Source organism: Coregonus clupeaformis, chromosome 9 (genome assembly GCF_020615455.1).
Source record: "Coregonus clupeaformis isolate EN_2021a chromosome 9, ASM2061545v1, whole genome shotgun sequence".
Classification (NCBI taxonomy): domain Eukaryota; kingdom Metazoa; phylum Chordata; class Actinopteri; order Salmoniformes; family Salmonidae; genus Coregonus; species Coregonus clupeaformis.
Window position 1 is genome coordinate 29,054,231 of NC_059200.1, and position 20,628 is coordinate 29,074,858.

Sequence of the window (20,628 nt, forward strand, 5' to 3'; positions counted from 1 at the left end):
TCCTCATCCCTTTCCTCATAATGCCCCCTTCCTCATCCCTTTCCTCATAATGCCCCCTCCTCATCCCTTTCCTCATAACGCCCCCTTCCTCATCCCTTTCCTCATAACCCCCCCTCCTCATCCCTTTCCTCATAATGCCCCCTCCTCATCCCTTTCCTCATAATGCCCCCCTCCTCATCTCTTTCCTCATAATGTCCCCCTCCTCATCCCTTTCCTCATAACACCCCCTCCTCATCCCTTTCCTCATAATGCCCCCCTCCTCATCCCTTTCCTCATAATTTCCCCCTCCTCATCCCTTTCCTCATTACGCCCCCCTCCTCATCCCTTTCCTCACAACTCCCCCTCCTCATCCCTTTCCTCATAACGCCCCCTCCTCATCCCTTTCCTCATAACGCCCCCCTCCTCATCCCTTTCCTCAGCAGTTCCTTCTGATGAAAATGAAAGTGAAAGTGTAGGCTCTGCCCTAATTTATGTGCTCTATCATCTCTGGGTCCGCATGGCAAATGGCCCAAGACAATGCCCAAGGACCAGTCAGCCCTTCCCCCGTCAAGGGGCCAAAATCTTTCTCTACAGTATCCAGAGGACGGACTATTGAATGTGTGATACAATAATACTATAGTATCCATGTTTGGTATCTATCAATAGAACTCTAAAGCTAGCTACAGTATATGGATGTATGATCTCTGTGGTTCCTTTAGGTTGTTCAGAGTAAACTCTGAAGACACTGTATGCAATTGACCTACTCAGCCCACCCCCTCAGGTCATCACACATAGATGTGACCCCCTTCCTAGAGGATGTTGGCTGGTTTGATCTGATTGGATATCTTTGTTTTACTACCTTTCGTTTGGTCTGTGGATTGGTCAACAATTGATTTTGAATACAAACAAGTCATATCTGGTATAAATGAAATGAATGTCTGTTGTTCTCTCTCTTATCTTTATATTTTCTCATTTCCTAGGCTTCTATGCCTCTGGCCTCGTAGGCATCTCTTTGTTCATGCTTTGTCTTGTATGTTAACCTTAGAATCTATATGCCTAGAATTATGTTTTGTTAATAATGTCAGTAATACATTGTAACTTAAGCTTTATGCCTTGTATGTGAATCCATTCAATGTACAAAGTTATTAAATAATACTTGAATTTTGCGTTCGCTTCTCATGACCATTCCTTGATCTTAGTCAGCTAAACGCCTAATGCTTGCTTGCATATTTTAATTATCTTTATGGAGTCAGATATACTTTTAATAGACTTTGTCCAGTAATTGCATAGTCTTATTACAGGTCGCATGTGAGGTACATATAATGTACACATATCAAATATTACCCCACTACAAAAGCATGGTATTATATGGATGCTTGAGAAAATATGTTTGCTTATGCAGGAATCCCTGCTTTAGTCACCAATTTGTAAACTGGCTTTGTCAGGTTAGCCAAAGGATTTGAATATTTTTACCACCACACAAAAGGCTGTTCTCCTCCACTCTCTCATAATCAGGTCTTGGGAGTGTTATATTTAGCTTCCACTGGCAGATAATAAGTTCTGTAGGGATTATATGCAGACCTTGCCATATCAAAATATTTATTTGAAGTATACTTGTGCCAGTGCCAATAAAAATATATGATAAGATAGATATGATATGACATGTAAATGTGAAAGGCAATGTCACCTAATAGATTATCACAACCAAAGATCCAAACACGCACATGCACCTTTGTGCACACACACACACACACACACACACACACACACACACACACACACACACACACACACACACACACACACACACACATACACACACACCTTTGTATCAGACAAACAGAACATCTTGCAATATCTACGGTCCTCTGTAGCTCAGCTGGTAGAGCACGGCGCTTGTAACGCTAAGGTAGTGGGTTCGATCCCCGGGACCACCCATACACAAAAAAAATTATGCACGCATGACTGTAAGTCGCTTTGGATAAAAGCGTCTGCTAAATGGCATATTATTATTATCTAGGCACCACCACACAACTCTCAGTTGCATTGAAACTTTGCTATTACTTAATTGGACACAAACATACTGCATATCCCGTTATAGATCTAATACTACTGAAAAAGTCTGAGAGCTTTCTAACAAGTCTCTGACTTACAGTAACTAGCATCAAGTGACAGTCACCTTGCATACTTTTTCTGCTCGAAAACTCCTCCAGCTGAGCAATTTCACAGCCAAGTGAGCGATAATTAGACAGATATTGTCATTAAAGGTCCTTCAATATTCCAATTTCAAAGCACAATGACTGGATAGAGTGATAGTGGGCTACTGCATGGTGTGTCACTGTGGAGCAGATTGAGATAGGCACTATAGAACACAGCAGTGCTGCATAGATTGGGGTTTGCTGCCTGGAACTCCTGTGACTGATTGAAGCTCTGGCCTGCTTTGAGTGAAGTTATTTCTGGCACACATTAATACATGGGGAACATGTTGTCTCCTTCTGAGCTTTCTATCTCCCTTAGCACTGAAACAAATATATCAGCGCCACAGGAAGAAAATAACAGAAAGCCTGCTAATTGAGAGCAACAGAGGCACAATAGGAATGGGGTTATTTGATGAGGACTTTGAGGAGGACCTTTGTATTAGTAGAGGGTAGAGGAGATGGGATGCAGGAATGAAAAGATGGAGAAGCACCCTTCTTTTACCATCCACCCTCACCTATCCATCTGCTGGTCTAGCATACATTATACATTTTACTTAAGCAAATTATTACAGTGTGATAGCTATTCAATCTCACATATAAAAAACAAAACTTGATGTGAGTGTGACTTACCACAAATACAGTGGCTTGTGAAAAGATTCACCCCCCTTGGCATTTTTCCTATTTTGTTGCCTTACAACCTGGAATGAAAATTGATTTTTTGGGGGGTTGTATCATTTGATTTACACAACATGCCTACCACTTTGAAGATGCAAGTCTCTTGGGGTATGTCTCTATTAGCTTGGCACATCTAGCCACTGGGATTTTTGCCCATTCTTCAAGGCAAACCTGCTCCAGCTCTTTCAAGTTGGATGGGTTCCGCTGGTGTACAGCAATCTTTAAGTCATACCACAGATTCTCAATTGGATTGAGGTCTGGGCTTTGACTAGGCCATTCCAAGACATTTAAATGTTTCCCCTTAAACCACTAGAGTGTTGCTTTAGTAGTATGCTTAGGGTCATTGTCCTGCTGGAAGGTGAACCTCCGTCCCAGTCTCAAATCTCTGGAAGACTGAAACAGGTTTCCCTCAAGAATTTCCCTGTATTTAGCGCCATCCATCATTCCTTCAATTCTGACCAGTTTCCCAGTCCCTGCCGATGAAAAACATCCCCACAGCATGATGCTGCCACCACCATGTTTCACTGTGGGGATGGTGTTCTCGGGGTGATGAGAGGTGTTGGGTTTGCGCCAGACATAGCGTTTTCTTTGATGGCCAAAAAGCTCAATTTTAGTCTCATCTGACCAGAGTAAAGCCCAGCTCTGTGGAGTGTACGGCTTAAAGTGGTCCTATGGACAGATACTCCAATCTCCACTGTGGAGCTTTGCAGCTCCTTCAGAGTTAACTTTGGTGTCTTTGTTGCCTCTCTGATGAATGCCCTCCTTGCCTGGTCCACTTCACCATTCCACTTCACCAATTTGGACTATTTTGTGTATGTCCATTACATGAAATCCAAATAAAATCCATTTAAATTACAGGTTGTAATGTAACAAAATAGGAAAAATGCCAAGGGGGATGAATACTTTTGCAAGGCACTGTAGCTGTGTGTGCGTGCCTGTGTGCGTATGTGTGTGTGTTCAGCACAGCTACAATTTCCACAGGATTGGAAAGTTGATCCACCTGCCATTGCTCAGGTGTCAGACATGATGAGAGTATCCTTATTCATATCGCCACCCCCTCCATCAAACTAATTAGCAGATACACAGATAAGTGAAATTTGGACTCAAAACGCATATACATTTTTTATATGGTCAGCTGGGATGAATGGGTGTCAGGTCACATTTGGCTTGGGTTCCTGCTCTACCTGTCCCTCACATTTGACCCAACCATATCAACCTGACACTGTGCAGCATTCAAATCAAATCAAATCAAATCAAATTTTATTGGCCACATGCGCCGAATACAACAGGTGTAGACATTACAGTGAAATGCTTACTTACAGCCCTTAACCAACAATGCATTTATTTTTTAATAAAAAAGTAAAATAAAACAACAACAAAAAAGTGTTGAGAAAAAAGAGCAGTTGAGGTAATATGTACATGTGGGTAGGAGTTAAAGTGACTATGCATAAATGATTAACAGAGTAGCAGCAGCGTAAAAAGATGGGGTGGGGGTGGGGGTGGCGGGGCAGTGCAAATAGTCCGGGTAGCCATGATTAGCTGTTCAGGAGTCTTATGGCTTGGGGGTAGAAGCTGTTGAGAATTCTTTTGGACCTAGACTTGGCACTCCGGTACCGCTTGCCGTGCGGTAGCAGAGAGAACAGTCTATGACTAGGGTGGCTGGAGTCTTTGACAATTTTGAGGGCCTTCCTCTGACACCGCCTGGTATAGAGGTCCTGGATGGCAGGAAGCTTGGCCCCAGTGATGTACTGGGCCGTACGCACTACCCTCTGTAGTGCCTTGCGGTCGGAGGCCGAGCAGTTGCCATACCAGGCGGTGATGCAACCAGTCAGGATGCTCTCGATGGTGCAGCTGTATAATTTTTTGAGGATCTGAGGACCCATGCCAAATCTTTTCAGTCTCCTGAGGGGGAATAGGCTTTGTCGTGCCCTCTTCACAACTGTCTTGGTGTGTTTGGACCATGATAGTTCATTGGTGATGTGGACACCAAGGAACTTGAAGCTCTCAACCTGTTCCACTACAGCCCTGTCGATGAGAATAGGGGCGTGCTCAGTCCTCTTTTTTTCCTGTAGTCCACAATCATCTTCTTTGTCTTGGTCACGTTAAGGGAGAGGTTGTTATCCTGGCAACACACGGCCAGGTCTCTGACCTCCTCCCTATAGGCTGTCTCATCGTTGTCGGTGATCAGGCCTACCACTGTTGTGTCGTCAGCAAACTTAACGATGGTGTTGGAGTCGTGCCTGGCCATGCAGTCATGGGTGAACAGTGAGTACAGGAGGGGACTGAGCACGCACCTCTGAGGGGCCCCTGTGTTGAGGATCAGTGTGGCAGATGTGTTGTTACCTACCCTTACCACCTGGGGGCAGCCCGTCAGGAAGTCCAGGATCCAGTTGCAGAGGGAGGTGTTTAGTCCCAGGATCCTTAGCTTAGTGATGAGCTTTGAGGGCACTATGGTGTTGAATGCTGAGCTGTAGTCAATGAATAGCATTCTCACGTAGGTGTTCCTCTTGTCCAGGTGGGAAAGGGCAGTGTGGAGTGCAATAGAGATTGCATCATCTGTGGATCTGTTGGGGCGGTATGCAAATTGGAGTGGGTCTAGGGTTTCTGGGATAATGGTGTTGATGTGAGCCATGACCAGCCTTTCAAAGCACTTCATGGCTACAGACGTCAGTGCTACGGGTCGGTAGTCATTTAGGCAGGTTATCTTAGTGTTCTTAGGCACAGGGACTATGGTGGTCTGCTTGAAACATGTTGGTATTACAGACTCAGTCAGGGACATGTTGAAAAAGCTCTACCCTTTAGCTCAGTGCGGATGTAACAGTGTTGCTTCCATCCCTCTCCTCGCCCCTACCTGGGCTTGAACCAGGGACCCTCTGCACACATCGACAACAGTCACCCTCGAAGCACCGTTACCCGTCGCTCCACAAATGCCGCGGCCCTTGCAGAGCAAGGGAAACAACTACTTCAAGGTCTCAGAGCGAGTGACGTCACTGATTGAAATGATACTAGTGCGCACCGCTAACTAGCTAGCCATTTCACACCGGTTACACTCACCCCCCTTTTGACCTCCTCCTTTTCCGCAGCAACCAGTGATCCGGGTCAACAGCATCAATGTAACAGTGTTGCTTCCGTCCCTCTCCTCGCACCTACCTGGGCTTGAACCAGGGACCCTCTGCACACATCGACAACAGTCATCCTCGAAGCACCGTTACTCGTCGCTCCACAAAAGCCGCGGCCCTTGCAGAGCAAGGGAAACAACTACTTCAAGGTCTCCGAGCGAGTGACGTCACCGATTGGAATGCTACTAGTGCGCACCGCTAACTAGCTAGCCATTTCACACCGGTTACACGGATATTGCCTGTAATCCATGGCTTCTGGTTGGGGTATGTACATACGGTCACTGTGGGGACTGTCATGAACCCTGCATCCTGAGTCGGTTCCTGCCTGTGTTGCCATTTTTCTGCTCGGAATCTCCAGTTTCCTGAGGGTTCGTGAACGCTCCCGGCCTGGTTGCCAGGCGACGTTGCTAGGCGGGAGATCTCCTGATTAACCGCACCTGCATCTCATCAGCGGTCTGCACACCTGGTCCTGATCATCACCCTTCTTAAGCCCTGACCTGACATCCATTCCCTGCCGGATCGTTAGCCATGAACAGTATGTTTGTCAGTGTATCAGCCTTGGAGTTTCTAGCGTTAGTTTTGTTGTTTTGCACCTTGTTGGCTTGACGTGTACTTACCTCCGTTTTTTTTCTATCTGCAGTCAATCTCCCGGAACCTTCACCCAACCCCTGCCTGGTTGTCGGCGGCTGCCGAGCCATTCTTGGATCTACCACTGCACCTCCACCAACTCATCTCCGCCGTCCGCTCTGTCCCCTGGATTATTCTACATCGTTTTTTGAATCTGTTAAATAAATACTCACCTTCGTTTCAACTCACCTTGTCCTGGTCTGCTTCTGGGTTCTGGCTTAGTAAACCGTGACAGAACGATCTGGCCAGAAATGAACCCAGCGGACCTGGACTCTGTTCGCCATGCCATTACCCATCAGGAGAAGATGTTGGGACAACATAGCACGGCGCTACAGGAGATAGCTTTGTCCGTTCGAACTTTTCTACCAGTCTGACGAAGATCCAGGCTCAGCTCAGTTTGCCGGTGGAGAATCCACGACCGGTTTCACCCATCTCGCCTGCCGCTTCTGGAGCTGTGCCCTTCCGTGAGCCCAAGGTTCCGACGCCTGATAAATATGAGGGGGAGTTGGGAAGATGCCGTTCTTTCCTTATGCAGTGTGGATTAGTGTTCGATCTACAGCCCCACTCTTATGCCACAGACAAGGCTAGGATAGCCTTTGTCATTGAGTTGCTGCGTGGTCGAGCTCTGGAGTGGGCTTCAGCCGTTTGGGAACAACAGGACACCTGCATGGCCTCATACCAGGAGTTCACGGCCGAGATGAGGAAGCTATTTGACCATTCCGTCCGAGGTATGGGACGCAGCTAGGCGCCTGTTTTCGCTTCGCCAAGGAACTCGCAGCGTTGCCGACTTCGTGATCGAGTTCAGGACTTTGGCTGTGGAGAGTGGGTGGAATGAGGAGTCTCTGCAAGCGGCCTTTTACCAGGGGCTGTCGGAGCAGCTCAAGGATGAGTTGATCTCCTATCCGGAGCCTAGTGACCTGGACAGCTTGGTAGCCTTGTCTATTCGGGTGGATAACCGAGTTCGAGAGAGAAGGAGGGAGAAGCAATGGGGCCCGTCCACTTGTTCCCGGCGGTCGTCAAACTGCTCGGCTCGCTAAAGTTGGGAGGACTTTTAGCGAGCCAGTTTCAACCTCTCAATACCTCTGTCAGACCCCGTTTCCGGCTACCCTCATGAACAGGAATCAGAGTCTAGCGATTAACGCTTTCGTCGATTCAGGTGCCGATGGAGGCTTTATTGATGCCGAAGTGGTGGAACAGCTGGGGCTTTCCAAGGAGCGATTACCGGAAGCCATTGAAGCTACCACTCTGAACGGCAGTAGTCTGGCACGTATCACGATGAGGACTGAACCGGTTAAGATGCTGTTGTCAGGGAATCATTCTGAGGTGATCTCATTCTTCATTCTGCCTTCTTCCCATGTTCCTCTGGTCCTTGGATACCCCTGGCTGAAGGAACACAATCCCACGTTCGATTGGGTGACTGGCAAGGTAACTAGTTGGAGCCTTGAGTGTCATGCTAACTGCCTCAAGACTGCCTGTTCCCATTCTGTTCCCAGTCAGGTGATTGAGGCTAGACCCCCAGATTTGTCCCTGGTTCCCGAGATATCACGATTTGGGGGAAGTGTTCAGTAAGCAGAGGGCTCTGTCACTCCCTCCCCACCGACCATATGACTGTGCCATAAACCTGTTCCCTGGAGCTGTCTATCCCAAGGGACGGTTATACAGCATCTCCCGACCTGAACGTGAGGCTTTGGAGACCTACATCAAGGAGTCCCTAGCGGCTGGTCTCATTCGTCCCTCATCATCACCCCTGGGGGCAGGATTCTTCTTTGTGGGTAAGAAGGATGGCTCTCTTCGACCGTGTATTGATTATCGGGGGTTGAATGATATCACGGTCAAGAACAAGTATCCCCTGCCCTTGATGAGCTCTGCCTTCGACTCCTTACAGGGTGCTACTGTGTTCACCAAGCTAGACCTACGCAATGCGTATCACCTGGTCCGGATCAGAGAGGGGGACGAGTGTTTGACGGGTTTCAATACACCGATGGGTCACTTCGAGTATCAGGTGATGCCGTTTGGACTGACCAATGCTCCAGCAGTGTTCCAGAGTATGGTGAATGACGTCCTGAGAGATATGATCGGTCTCTTTGTGTTTGTTTACCTGGATGACATTCTTATCTTCTCGAAGGAACCTTCCAGCCACGTCCAGCAGGTCAGGCAGGTTCTGCAGCGATTGTTGGAGAATCGCCTGTTCGTGAAGGCCGAGAAGTGCGAATTTCACGCCCACACGACATCCTTCCTCGGGTACATCATCTCCAGGGGAGAGATCAGGATGGACCAGGAGAAGGTTAGGGCGGTTCTGGAATGGGCCCAGCCCGGTACGAGATTGCAGCTCCAGAGGTTTCTGGGGTTTGCGAATTTCTATCGCAGATTCATCCGGGATTACAGCCGTGTGGCCGCTCCTTTAACTGCCCTGACTTCCAGTACCAGGACCTTCAGTTGGAACCCTGAGGCGGACCGAGCGTTCCTGGATTTGAAGAGGCGATTCACCAACGCACCGATTCTCTCTCAACCTGACACGGCCCGTCAGTTCGTCGTGGAAGTGGATGCGTCTGATGTGGGGGTTGGCGCCATCCTGTCCCAGCGATGCTCCACTGACGGGAAACTCCATCCCTGCGCCTACTACTCTCGTCGTCTTTCGTCTGCGGAGAGGAACTACGATGTGGGTAACCGGGAGCTTCTCGCGGTGAAGCTTGCCTTGGAGGAGTGGCGCCACTGGTTGGAGGGGGCGGAGCAACCGTTTATTGTCTGGACCGACCACAAGAATCTTGCTTACGTGCAATCGGCTAGACGTCTCAACTCCCCGTCAGGCCAGGTGGGCTTTGTTTTTCGGACGCTTTAATTTTTTCCCTGACGTTCCGACCTGGGTCTAAGAACGGCAAGGCGGACGCCTTGTCCCGGATGTTTTCCAAGACGGAGGAGAGTGGGGCCAAGACCGAGACGATTCTTCCCCGGAACTGTGTCGTGGGAGCAGTTATGTGGAGGATTGAGGAGGAGGTTATGGCGGCCCTTCGGACGCAGCCCGGTCCCGGTAACGGTCCACCCGGTCGTTTGTTTGTGCCTGAGTCGGTTCGTTCTGCTGTCCTCCAATGGTCCCACGCCAGCAAGATGGCTTGTCACCCTGGCGTGGCCCGGACGATGGCGTTACTTCGCAGACGATTTTGGTGGCCGGCCATGGGAGAAGATACTCGGAGGTTTGTTGCTGCCTGTCCAGTGTGTGCGCAGAATAAGAGTGCCAACCGGCCCAGCTCTGGACTACTTCACCCCCTCCCTATTCCCCGCGACCATGGTCGCATCTGGCCCTGGACTTTGTCACTGGGTTGCCCTCTTCTGAGGGGAACACGGTCATTCTGACTATCGTGGACAGATTCAGCAAGTTCGCCCACTTTGTGCCCATTTCCAAGCTTCCCTCGGCCTCTGAGACGTCCGAGATCCTGGTTAGGGAGGTTTTCAGGGTCCACGGGTTGCCCAGTGACATAGTTTCCGACCGTGGCCCTCAGTTTACCTCTGCTGTCTGGAAGTCTTTCTGTTTGGCCATTGGAGCTACAGTCAGTCTCACATCTGGTTTTCACCCCCAATCTAATGGTCAGGCGGAGAGAGCCAACCAGAAGATGGAATCCACGCTACGCTGCCTTGTCTCCTCCAACCCCACCTCCTGGATCTCTCAGTTGCCTTGGGTTGAGTATGCCCACAATACTCTCCCTACATCTGCCACTGGGATGTCTCCCTTCCAGTGCCTGTATGGCTACCAACCTCCCTTGTTTCCTTCTCAGGAGAAGGATCTCTCAGTGCCCTCTGTTCAGGTCCACATTCGTCGTTGCCACCGGACGTGGCATCGGGCCAGAAAGGCCCTCCTTAGAGTTTCTGACCGGTATCAGCTCCAGGCGAATCGTCGCCGGATTCCCGCCCCCACCTATACCATCGGAGATAGGGTCTGGTTGGCCACACGGGATCTTCCTCTGCGGACTGAGTCTAAGAAACTGTCACCGAAGTTCATTGGTCCGTTTGTGGTGGAGAAGGTGATCAATCCTGTGGCGGTTCGACTCAAGTTACCTAGAACGCTCAGAGTCCATCCCACCTTTCATGTCTCCTGCCTCAAGCCTGTTCTCCTCAGTCCTCTGTTACCCCCTCCGCCTCCTCCTCCTCCCCCTCGGATGATCGGAGGTGGTCCTGCCTACACGGTGCGCCGCATTATGGATTCCAGACGGCGGGGCCGGGGTTTCCAGTATCTCGTGGACTGGGAGGGGTATGGTCCTGAAGAGAGGAGTTGGATTCCTCGGCGCCAGATCCTGGATGCTGACCTCCTTCGTGACTTCTACCGCCTCCATCCTGGCGCTCCGGGTAGTCCGCCCGGTGGCTTTCGTCGGAGGGGGGGTACTGTCATGAACCCTGCATCCTGAGTCGGTTCCTGCCTGTGTTGCCATTTTTCTGCTCGGAATCTCCAGTTTCCTGAGGGTTCGTGAACGCTCCCGGCCTGGTTGCCAGGCGACGTTGCTAGGCGGGAGATCTCCTGATTAACCGCACCTGCATCTCATCAGCGGTCTGCACACCTGGTCCTGATCATCACCCTTCTTAAGCCCTGACCTGACATCCATTCCCTGCCGGATCGTTAGCCATGAACAGTATGTGTCATGAGCCCTCTCACTCCACCGGGTTACCACCTTAATTGGTTTCCACTATCTTCCACTCTGCTCACCTCCCTCTCTCTACTCAGCCTAACTAGCTCCACCTGTCCCTGCTCTGCTCGGCTCTAATTACTCTGCCAGCTGCGCTGCATTACCCACTAACCTCTCCCAGTATTTAAGGCCCTGTCTTTCAGCTCTCCGGTGTCAGATCGTCTGCAAAGCTCACACCCGGAACCTGTTTGCTCGCGCTTCTGGCTCACCCTGGTTTTGTGACCCCCGACCTGCCTGTTTATTGGATACTCTTCTGCCTTAGGAGATCCAGACCTGCTTCTGCCATTTCGACTCCTGACTACTCTTCAATCCCGGTAACTCTGACCAGCCTTCTGCCTTGCTACTACGTATTTTGGATTCCCTTGAACTGTACTGCTGCCTGGTTTCATTCCGCCCTGTTGTGTCTGTGTCTCCCCCCAGGACTTCTGGACCACCCACCACCGGCTTCATAGGACGCATCGCTGCCACTGGGGGGACACAGACCCAGCGCATTGGACGGGATCCCTGTTACCCCTGGAGCCTTCATTCACTCCCCTACTTCCCTTTTCCCTTAAGTTTAATAAACTTTCTGGTGTGACGCAATTGTGGTCCTCTGGTCGTCTGTCTGAATCGTGACAGTACGATCTGACCATTATGGACTCAGCGCACACTTTCCCCGACATGGAAACCGATGAGCATGAGCAGCAGTTCCAGCAGCAGCAACAACAACTCGCCATGCTCATTCAACTCCTCACCAACCTTACCCCAGCCAGTCTGCCCACCAGCCCAGCCCCCGAGTTACCTGCCCCGGTCATTGCAGCCGCTGCTCCGGGAACCCAAGATTGGAAACCCCGAGCGGTTCAACGGCGATTCAACCCAGGTCCGGCCATTCCTGACTAGCTGCCGACTTCAGTTCTCCTTGCAGCCAAGGACCTTCGCCACGGAGGGGGCTAAAGTTGGGTATGCCATCACTCACCTGACGGGCCGAGCTCGACTCTGGGGAACAGCAGAGTTCGAACGTCAAACCCCCGCATGTGCAACCTTCGACCTGTTTGCTGAGGAGATGCTGAAGGTGTTTGACCTGGATTCACCCACCGCAGAGGCGTCTCGTGAACTGTTCAGTATTCGACAAGGCAGACGTACAGTCGCAGACCATTCCATCGACTTCCGAACCCTGGCTAGACGAAGTTCTTGGAACACACCACCGTTGGTGGACGCGTTCTTCCATAGTTTGGCTGACTATATCAAGGACGAAGTTGGTCTCCCATGAACTGCCTTCCACTCTTGATGAAGCCATCGCACTGACTGTCAGGATCGACAGAAGGATACAGACCCGTCGTCGTGAGAGGGGGGCGCCAAGGTCCACCTACTACCGGCATTCGGAGAGATCCGACTGGGCTCCTGTCATCTACTGCCACTCACCCAGGTCAGCTTGATCAGTCTGAGCCTATGGAGATTGGGCGAGCCTCCCTCACTCCTGCAGAGCGCCAGCGCCGCTTCACCTCAAACCTCTGCCTCTATTGTGGAGGTGATGGACATCGTGTGGTAACCTGCCCTTTAAAGGGCCGAAGCTCACCGGGCGTAGGGGGAGTCCGGTCGAGTTCAATGACCATCCAGTCCTCCGACCGCAAACCCCTGCTGCAAGTTCACCTCCGCCTCTCTGACTCAACTCACACCCTGGCTGCTCTGGTGGATTCTGGCGCCGAGCCAACATAATGGACGTCAAGCTGGCACGCCAACTGGGACTGGAGAACCTCCGTTTGACACCTCCTATTCCTGCCCGGGCACTGGACGGACACTTACTCGGATCGGTCACTCATGTCACGGCCCCGGTCTCGATGGGTCTGTCCGGAAACCATCAAGAAACTATCCAGTTTCACCTGCTCCCCTCTCCAGGCCAACCCCTCATCCTGGGTTACCCATGGCTCCGCCGGCACAACCCTCAGCTCGACTGGGTGACCGGGGTGATCAGGGAGTGGGGAGAGGACTGCCACCGAACCTGCCTGCTTGCTGCCGCACTACCCCCTCGGCCAGTACCTACTAACTCCGCTCCGGACCTCTCCAATGTCCCAGAATGCTACCATGGTCTCAGAGAGGTGTTTAACAAAGCAAGAGCCACATCTCTGCCCCCTCACCGACCGTACGACTGTGCCATCGACCTCCTCCCTGGAACAGCTCCTCCAAGGGGGTCGTCTTTATTCGTTGTCTGCTCCTGAAAGAAAGTCCATGGAGGACTACATCAATGGCTCTCTGTCCGCAGGATTAATCCGTTCATCTTCATCTCCTGCTGGTGCTGGCTTCTTCTTTGTGGGGAAGAAGGACGGATCTCTTCGCCCCTGCATCGACTACAGGGGACTCAACGACATCACAGTGAAAAACCGTTACCCTCTGCCTCTGCTCACCTCTGCTTTTGAGTTGCTCCAGGGAGCCACTGTTTTTACCAAGTTGGATCTCAGAAACGCTTACCACCTAGTGCGGATCCGGGAGGGAGATGAATGGAAAACCGCATTCAATACACCAACAGGCCACTACGAGTATCTGGTTATGCCTTTTGGCCTCACCAATGCTCCTGCTGTGTTCCAGGCTCTAGTGAATGATGTACTGCGGGACATGTTAAACAAGTTTGTCTTCGTTTACCTGGATGACATCTTAATTTACTCCAGAAACCTGTCTGAACACACCCGCCATGTCCAGCAAGTCCTTCATCGTCTTCTGGAGAATTCCCTCTACGCCAAGGCAGAGAAATGTGAGTTTCACGTCAAGACAGTGGCCTTCCTGGGGTACATAGTGGCAGAAGGAAGTATCCAAATGGATCCTGCCAAAGTATCAGCAGTCACTTCGTGGCCAGTTCCGGAGAACAGAAAGAAGCTGCAACAGTTTCTGGGGTTTGCTAACTTCTATAGGAAGTTTATCCGGAACTACAGTACCGTTGCTGCCCCTCTCACTGCTCTAACCAGCACCAAGCAACCCTTCACCTGGACCCCAGCAGCCGACAAAGCCTTCAGTACCCTCAAGGTGAGGTTCACCTCCGCTCCCATCCTCCAGATGCCTGATGTGGACCGGCAATTCATTGTGGAGGTGGACGCCTCGGATGTGGGAGTTGGTGCTGTGATTTCTCAGTGGGCTGCGGAGGATAGGAAGCTCCATCCCTGTGCCTTTTTCTCACGTCGGTTGTCCCCCTCTGAGTGCAATTACGACATAGGGAACCGTGAGCTGCTGGCTGTGAAGCTTGCCTTGGAGGAGTGGCGTCACTGGCTGGAGGGGTCCACCATTCCATTTCTCGTTTGGACCGATCATAAGAACTTGGAGTACATCCGCACGGCCAAACGGTTGAACTCCAGGCAGTCCCGCTGGGCCCTGTTCTTCACCAGGTTTAATTTCACTCTGTCATACCGGCCTGGATCACGCAACACCAAGCCAGACGCCCTCTCCCGTCAATTCCAGAAGGATGACACCCCCTCCAAGGACCCTGTGTCGATTCTGCCAAGTCCCTGCATCGTTGCAGCTCTGACCTGGGCTGTTGAGGAACAGGTGCTGGAGGCTCTCCGTAACCAGCCAGGTCCCAGCACTTGCCCAGCTGACCGCCTTTTTGTCCCCGAAGACCTGAGGTCCCAGGTCATTCAGTGGGGACATGACTCCCGCCTAGCTTGTCACCCTGGCTCCACCCGCACTTACAACCTGCTCGCCCAGAGGTTCTGGTGGCCCTCTCTGAGGAAGGATGTACGGGAATTCGTCCAAGCCTGCCCCATCTGCAACCAACACAAGTCGTCCTGCCAGCCCCCAGCCGGATTGCTGCAGCCCCTGCCTGTGCCCAGACGTCCCTGGTCTCACATCGCCCTTGACTTTGTCACGGGGCTGCCCCCTTCAAGTGGCATGACCGTCATTCTCACCATCGTTGACCGTTTCAGCAAGATGGCACACTTCATTCCCCTCCCCAAGCTCCCAACCGCCAAGGAGACCGCCCAGGTGGTCCTGGAACACGTCTTCCGGATCCACGGACTGCCAAGGGATGTTGTTTCTGACCGTGGTCCACAATTCTCCTCCGCTTTTTGGAAGGAGTTCTGTCACCTGCTGGGAGCCACAGTCAGTCTGACTTCCGGATTCCATCCCCAATCCAATGGGCAGTCAGAGCGGGCTAATCAGGAGCTCGAGAAGGCACTGCGATGCATGACTTCACGCAACCCCCACTCCTGGTCGCAGCAATTGACATGGGTGGAGTACGCACACAATTCTCTGACCTGCTCTGCCATCGGTATGTCCCCTTTCCAATGTGTTTATGGATACCAGCCTCCTCTATTTGCCAGCCAGGAGGAGGAGGTTACTTGCCCATCTGCACTTGCTTTTGCCCGTCGATGTCGCCGCACCTGGTCACAAGCCCGAGCCACACTCCTCAGGTCCGTTGCCAGCTACACTACCGGGGCCAACCGTCGGAGAATTCCTGCTCCCACCTACCATGTTGGTCAAAGGGGTGTGGTTGTCATCGAAGAACCTGCCACTCAGGGTGGAGTCGCAGAAGCTGGCACCTCGGTTCATTGGCCCATTCCCTATCATAAGAGTGATTAGCCCAACTGCTGTCCGGCTCCAACTGCCTAATTCCCTGAGGGTGCACCCCACTTTCCATGTGTCTAAGATTAAGCCCATCCATGAGAGTCCGCTGGTCCCTGCTGCGCCTGGTCCTCCTCCTCCACGGCTCGTCGATGGTGGTCTGGTTTACACCGTCCGCCGCCTGCTTCGGTCCAGACGGAGGGGTAGGGGTCTCCAGTACCTCATTGACTGGGAGGGCTATGGACCTGAGGAAAGGACCTGGGTGCCAGCTAGTCGGATTGTGGATAGGACTCTCATCACCGCTTTCCACCAACGGCATCCTGATCAACCTGCAATCCGTAGGGGCCGCCCCAGAGGGGTCCCTAACCGTCCGGCCCGCTCGGCTTCCTGTCCTGTGCCTGATCCTGTCTCGGGACCTGTCCCATCTCCCCGACCACGGCCCTCCGGCTTCCTCCGAGGATGAGGACGTTCACTCGGACCGTTCGGAGGAGTTCTAGCCCTCCTCCGGCTCCCCTCCTCCCGCCCGGCGTGGTGTTGCTCTTGGGACTTCTGGGGCCGTCCCTTGGGGGGTTCTGTCATGAGCCCTCTCACTCCACCGGGTTACCACCTTAATTGGTTTCCACTATCTTCCACTCTGCTCACCTCCCTCTCTCTACTCAGCCTAACTAGCTCCACCTGTCCCTGCTCTGCTCGGCTCTAATTACTCTGCCAGCTGCGCTGCATTACCCACTAACCTCTCCCAGTATTTAAGGCCCTGTCTTTCAGCTCTCCGGTGTCAGATCGTCTGCAAAGCTCACACCCGGAACCTGTTTGCTCGCGCTTCTGGCTCACCCTGGTTTTGTGACCCCGGACCTGCCTGTTTATTGGATACTCTTCTGCCTTAGGAGATCCAGACCTGCTTCTGCCATTTCGACTCCTGACTACTCTTCAATCCCGGTAACTCTGACCAGCCTTCTGCCTTGCTACTACGTATTTTGGATTCCCTTGAACTGTACTGCTGCCTGGTTTCATTCCGCCCTGTTGTGTCTGTGTCTCCCCCCCCCCCAGGACTTCTGGACCACCCACCACCGGCTTCATAGGACGCATCGCTGCCACTGGGGGGGGACACAGACCCAGCGCATTGGACGGGATCCCTGTTACCCCTGGAGCCTTCATTCACTCCCTACTTCCCTTTTCCCTTAAGTTTAATAAACTTTCTGGTGTGACGCAATTGTGGTCCTCTGGTCGTCTGTCTGAATCGTGACAGTATGTTTGTCAGTGTATCAGCCTTGGAGTTTCTAGCGTTAGTTTTGTTGTTTTGCACCTTGTTGGCTTGACGTGTACTTACCTCCGTTTTGTTTCTATCTGCAGTCAATCTCCCGGAACCTTCACCCAACCCCTGCCTGGTTGTCGGCGGCTGCCGAGCCATTCTTGGATCTACCACTGCACCTCCACCAACTCATCTCCGCCGTCCGCTCTGTCCCCTGGATTATTCTACATCGTTTTTTGAATCTGTTAAATAAATACTCACCTTCGTTTCAACTCACCTTGTCCTGGTCTGCTTCTGGGTTCTGGCTTAGTAAACCGTGACAGGGACGACGTCATCGAAGCACTTATTGATGAAGCCAGTGACTGATGTGGTGTACTCTTCAATGCTATCTGAAGAATCCCGGAACATGTTCCAGTCTGCTAGCAAAACAGTCCTGTAGCTTAGCATCTGCGTCATCTGACCACTTTTGTATTAACCAAGTCACTGGTGCTTCCTGCTTTAGTTTTTGCTTATAAGCAGGAATCAGGAGGATAGAGTTATGGTCAGATTTGCCAAATGGAGGGCGAGGGAGAGCTTTGTATGCGTCTCTGTGTATGGAGTAAAGGTGGTCTAGAGTTTTTTTTTCCTCTGGTTGCACATTTAACATGCTGGTAGAAATTAGGTAGAACTGATTTAAGTTTCCCTGCATTAAAGTCCCCGGCCACTAGGAGCGCTGCCTCTGGATGAGTGTTTTCCTGTTCACTTATGGCCTTATACAGCTCATTCAGTGCAATCTTAATGCCAGCATTGGTTTGTGGTGGTAAATAGACAGCTATGAAAAATATAGATGAAAACTCTCTTGGTAAATAGTGTGGTCTACAGCTTATCATGAGATACTCTACCTCAGGCGAGCAAAACCTTGAGACTTCCTTGGTATTTGATTTTGTGCACCAGCTGTTGTTTACAAATATACACAGACCGCCACCACTTGTCTTACTGGAGTCAGCCGTTCTATCCGGCCGATGTAGCGTATAGCCCGCTAGCTGTATGTTGTCCATGTCGTCGTTCAGCCACGACTCGGTGAAACATAATATATTACAGTTTTTAATGTCCTGTTGGTAGGATAACCGTAATCTTAGGTAATCTATTTCATTCTCAAATGATTGAACATTGGCTAATAGGATTGATGGAAGAGGCAGTTTACTCGCTCGCCGTCGGATCCGTACAAGTCACCCCGTCCTACGTCCACGATACCTCTGTCTCTTTCTCATGCGAATGACGGGGATTTGGGCCCTGTAGGATATCCTTCGCGTCCGACTTGTTGAAGAAAGAATCTTCATCCGATACGAGGTGAGTAATCGCTGTCCTGATATCCAGAAGCTCTTTTTGGTTATAAGAGACGATGGCAGAAACATTATGTACAGAATAAATTACAAATAACACGAAAAAACACACATAGTAGTACAATTGGTTAGAGGGCTGTGTATATCAATCATGCTTGAGCTGTCTGAGCTATCTCATCTGACCTATAGTCTACTATTCATGTCTATCCAACAGTCTTGTTTCAAATACATTAAGGCATTTGAATATTTTGGGAAAAATCTTTGGGAAATGTTATAGTGCACTGTGCAGTTGGAAAAATCCATAATCCCAGCCTTCTGTTGTCATGCATCCTATAGCTATTGTCCATACCTGCTCTGAACAAAAGGTTCACCCTTCATTTCTGTGTTATGAATTACTGTTAAATGGTGTTACACAACAAAACACCTAGGCGTTTATTCGTTCATAAGAGAGCCGTTTAAGCCTAAATGCATTAAATGGTCAATTGTGTAAATTAAGCTGAATCTTTTTGCATTTTGTTAGAGACAGTCAGTTTCACAGCAGCCTACTGTAGCCTAGAAAGGTAGTCTAAAATTATAGTTCGAATTGACCCTTGAATAAAAAGGGAGCTTCTGTCGCGCGCCGTTTTTTGCCAAATGCACATAAATGAATTGCCTATAGTGACTAATAATCCCCAGTCTACTTGTTGAATCCTTGAGCTGACTTTTAATGTTTGTTCGAGAGTAGGCAGGCTAATCAATGTGTTGTAGTTCTGTTTAGACACGGATTTACCTACCTGCCCGAAGACTGATTTCACTATCGGATGCAGATTGGAGTCATGTTCAGATGGAGCTGTGCTGCGTCTTTTGGCGGTGCGGGTGGTAAGGGGACCGGCCACTGGCGTGGACGTTGCCGGTGGGTCAGAGTTTAAACTCGTGGACGACCCAGTATTTATTCTGTCCTTTGATTCAAAAAAGTATGCAGTGTCGTCGGATTGTTTTGTATAGGATGGAGTTGGCGAGGACCTCCGGTCTGGACGTGCGTTCCCGTGGAGATGCGCCGGCGGCAGGTCACCTTTGGAGGTGTTGTGATGGTGGTGGTGTGGGTGTCTGGACGACTTACTGCGGTCTTTCCCACTGCGATCCATCCGCTCTCTCATTTCTTCCTGGCTGTTGCCGTCATCGTAGTGGCTGCTGTGTTGGTGGGAATGGTGGGAATGTCCCCGTTTATCACCTCCATTCCTGTCTGTCCTGCCACCGGCATGCCTCGGTTGACAAAGCGGTCTGCGCGCGCTTGCCTCGCACTCATCGCTCCAAAACAGATCGTCAGGTACACCGCTACCTCCATCGGGTTGATGATGGTGACTGCGGTGGCTGCGCAACTCATGATGCTCAGAATGATGTGCGGACCTGCGACTCACCAGTACCGCTGAAGATCTCAGCAGAGAGGTGGTAGATTCGCTCTTGGGAAGAGAGGAGCTCATTGCCGTATGCCGTTCCCTTTACCTTAATTTATTATTGTGTGCAGATACCAGGACTAGACTGAAGGTCGTGTGAAGACAGTTGCAGGTGCTGAGCATTTAGCCGGTGTACTGTGTAGTCAGGGCAATCTGTTGGATCCCTTCTCAGTAGCCTATTCGCGCGTCTCTATAGCCTAGGCTACAATGCAAACTAAGAACACCCACCCACTGTGAAATGATAAAGTTCTGAATGCCACCTGCTCGCTCTATTGTAAAGATGCGAGACTACGTGTCATGCGAGGTGACGAATCAGTCGCTTCTATACAAGCGCAGAACGCATCAGTGAATTTGGGTGGCTTTGGAGGGGGATTTTATAGTTGCCTGCTATGTGGCGTGCCGCACACTGTCCTCGCGCAATATTCGCTAGGTCCCACGTCACCACAGATTATAATGAACCGTGAAAGAGACGTATATCGTCATAATTAGTCACTGCTTTACTCATTCATCCCGACCCCAGGGGGTCGTGAGGTTGACCATCACATGATGTGAGGCAAGATAATAGGTGAGAGGGTTACGAAATTGGTTTTACTTCACTGCCTTGCCAGAGCAATTGTCAGTCAGAGGTTTTTTGTTCAGATATTGATTATGCTACCTAAGTGGGACTGCATCTCTTGGACAAATATTCCTATATTCATGTCAAAGTTAAGTACATTAATATCAGCATGATATTCTCAATTTCATCAATGAATCATATTGCAGGGAAGGAACTGTTTTCCTCTTTTCCTCTCCTCTCATCTCTCCGAGGACCATTGGGAATTGCCAATCT

At 50.8% G+C, this 20,628-nt stretch overlaps 1 protein-coding gene across 4 annotated transcripts in view; it reads right to left on the reverse strand.

Annotated features, from left to right (window-relative positions):
- Nucleotides 1-20,202, reverse strand: part of LOC121573789 (calcium-binding protein 1) — a 45,625-nt gene extending 25,423 nt beyond the window's left edge. For 2 of the 4 annotated variants that reach the window (XM_041886074.2, XM_041886073.2), the window contains exon 1: nt 19,140-20,201. In XM_041886074.2, the coding sequence (XP_041742008.1) occupies nt 19,140-19,826 (687 nt within the window). In that variant the 5' untranslated portion in view covers nt 19,827-20,201. Of the gene's footprint in view, nt 1-19,139 lie in introns of all 4 variants that reach the window. The other 2 variants (XM_041886075.1, XM_041886077.1) reach the window with 2 other exon arrangements.
- Between the last annotated feature and the right edge of the window lie 426 nt (nt 20,203-20,628).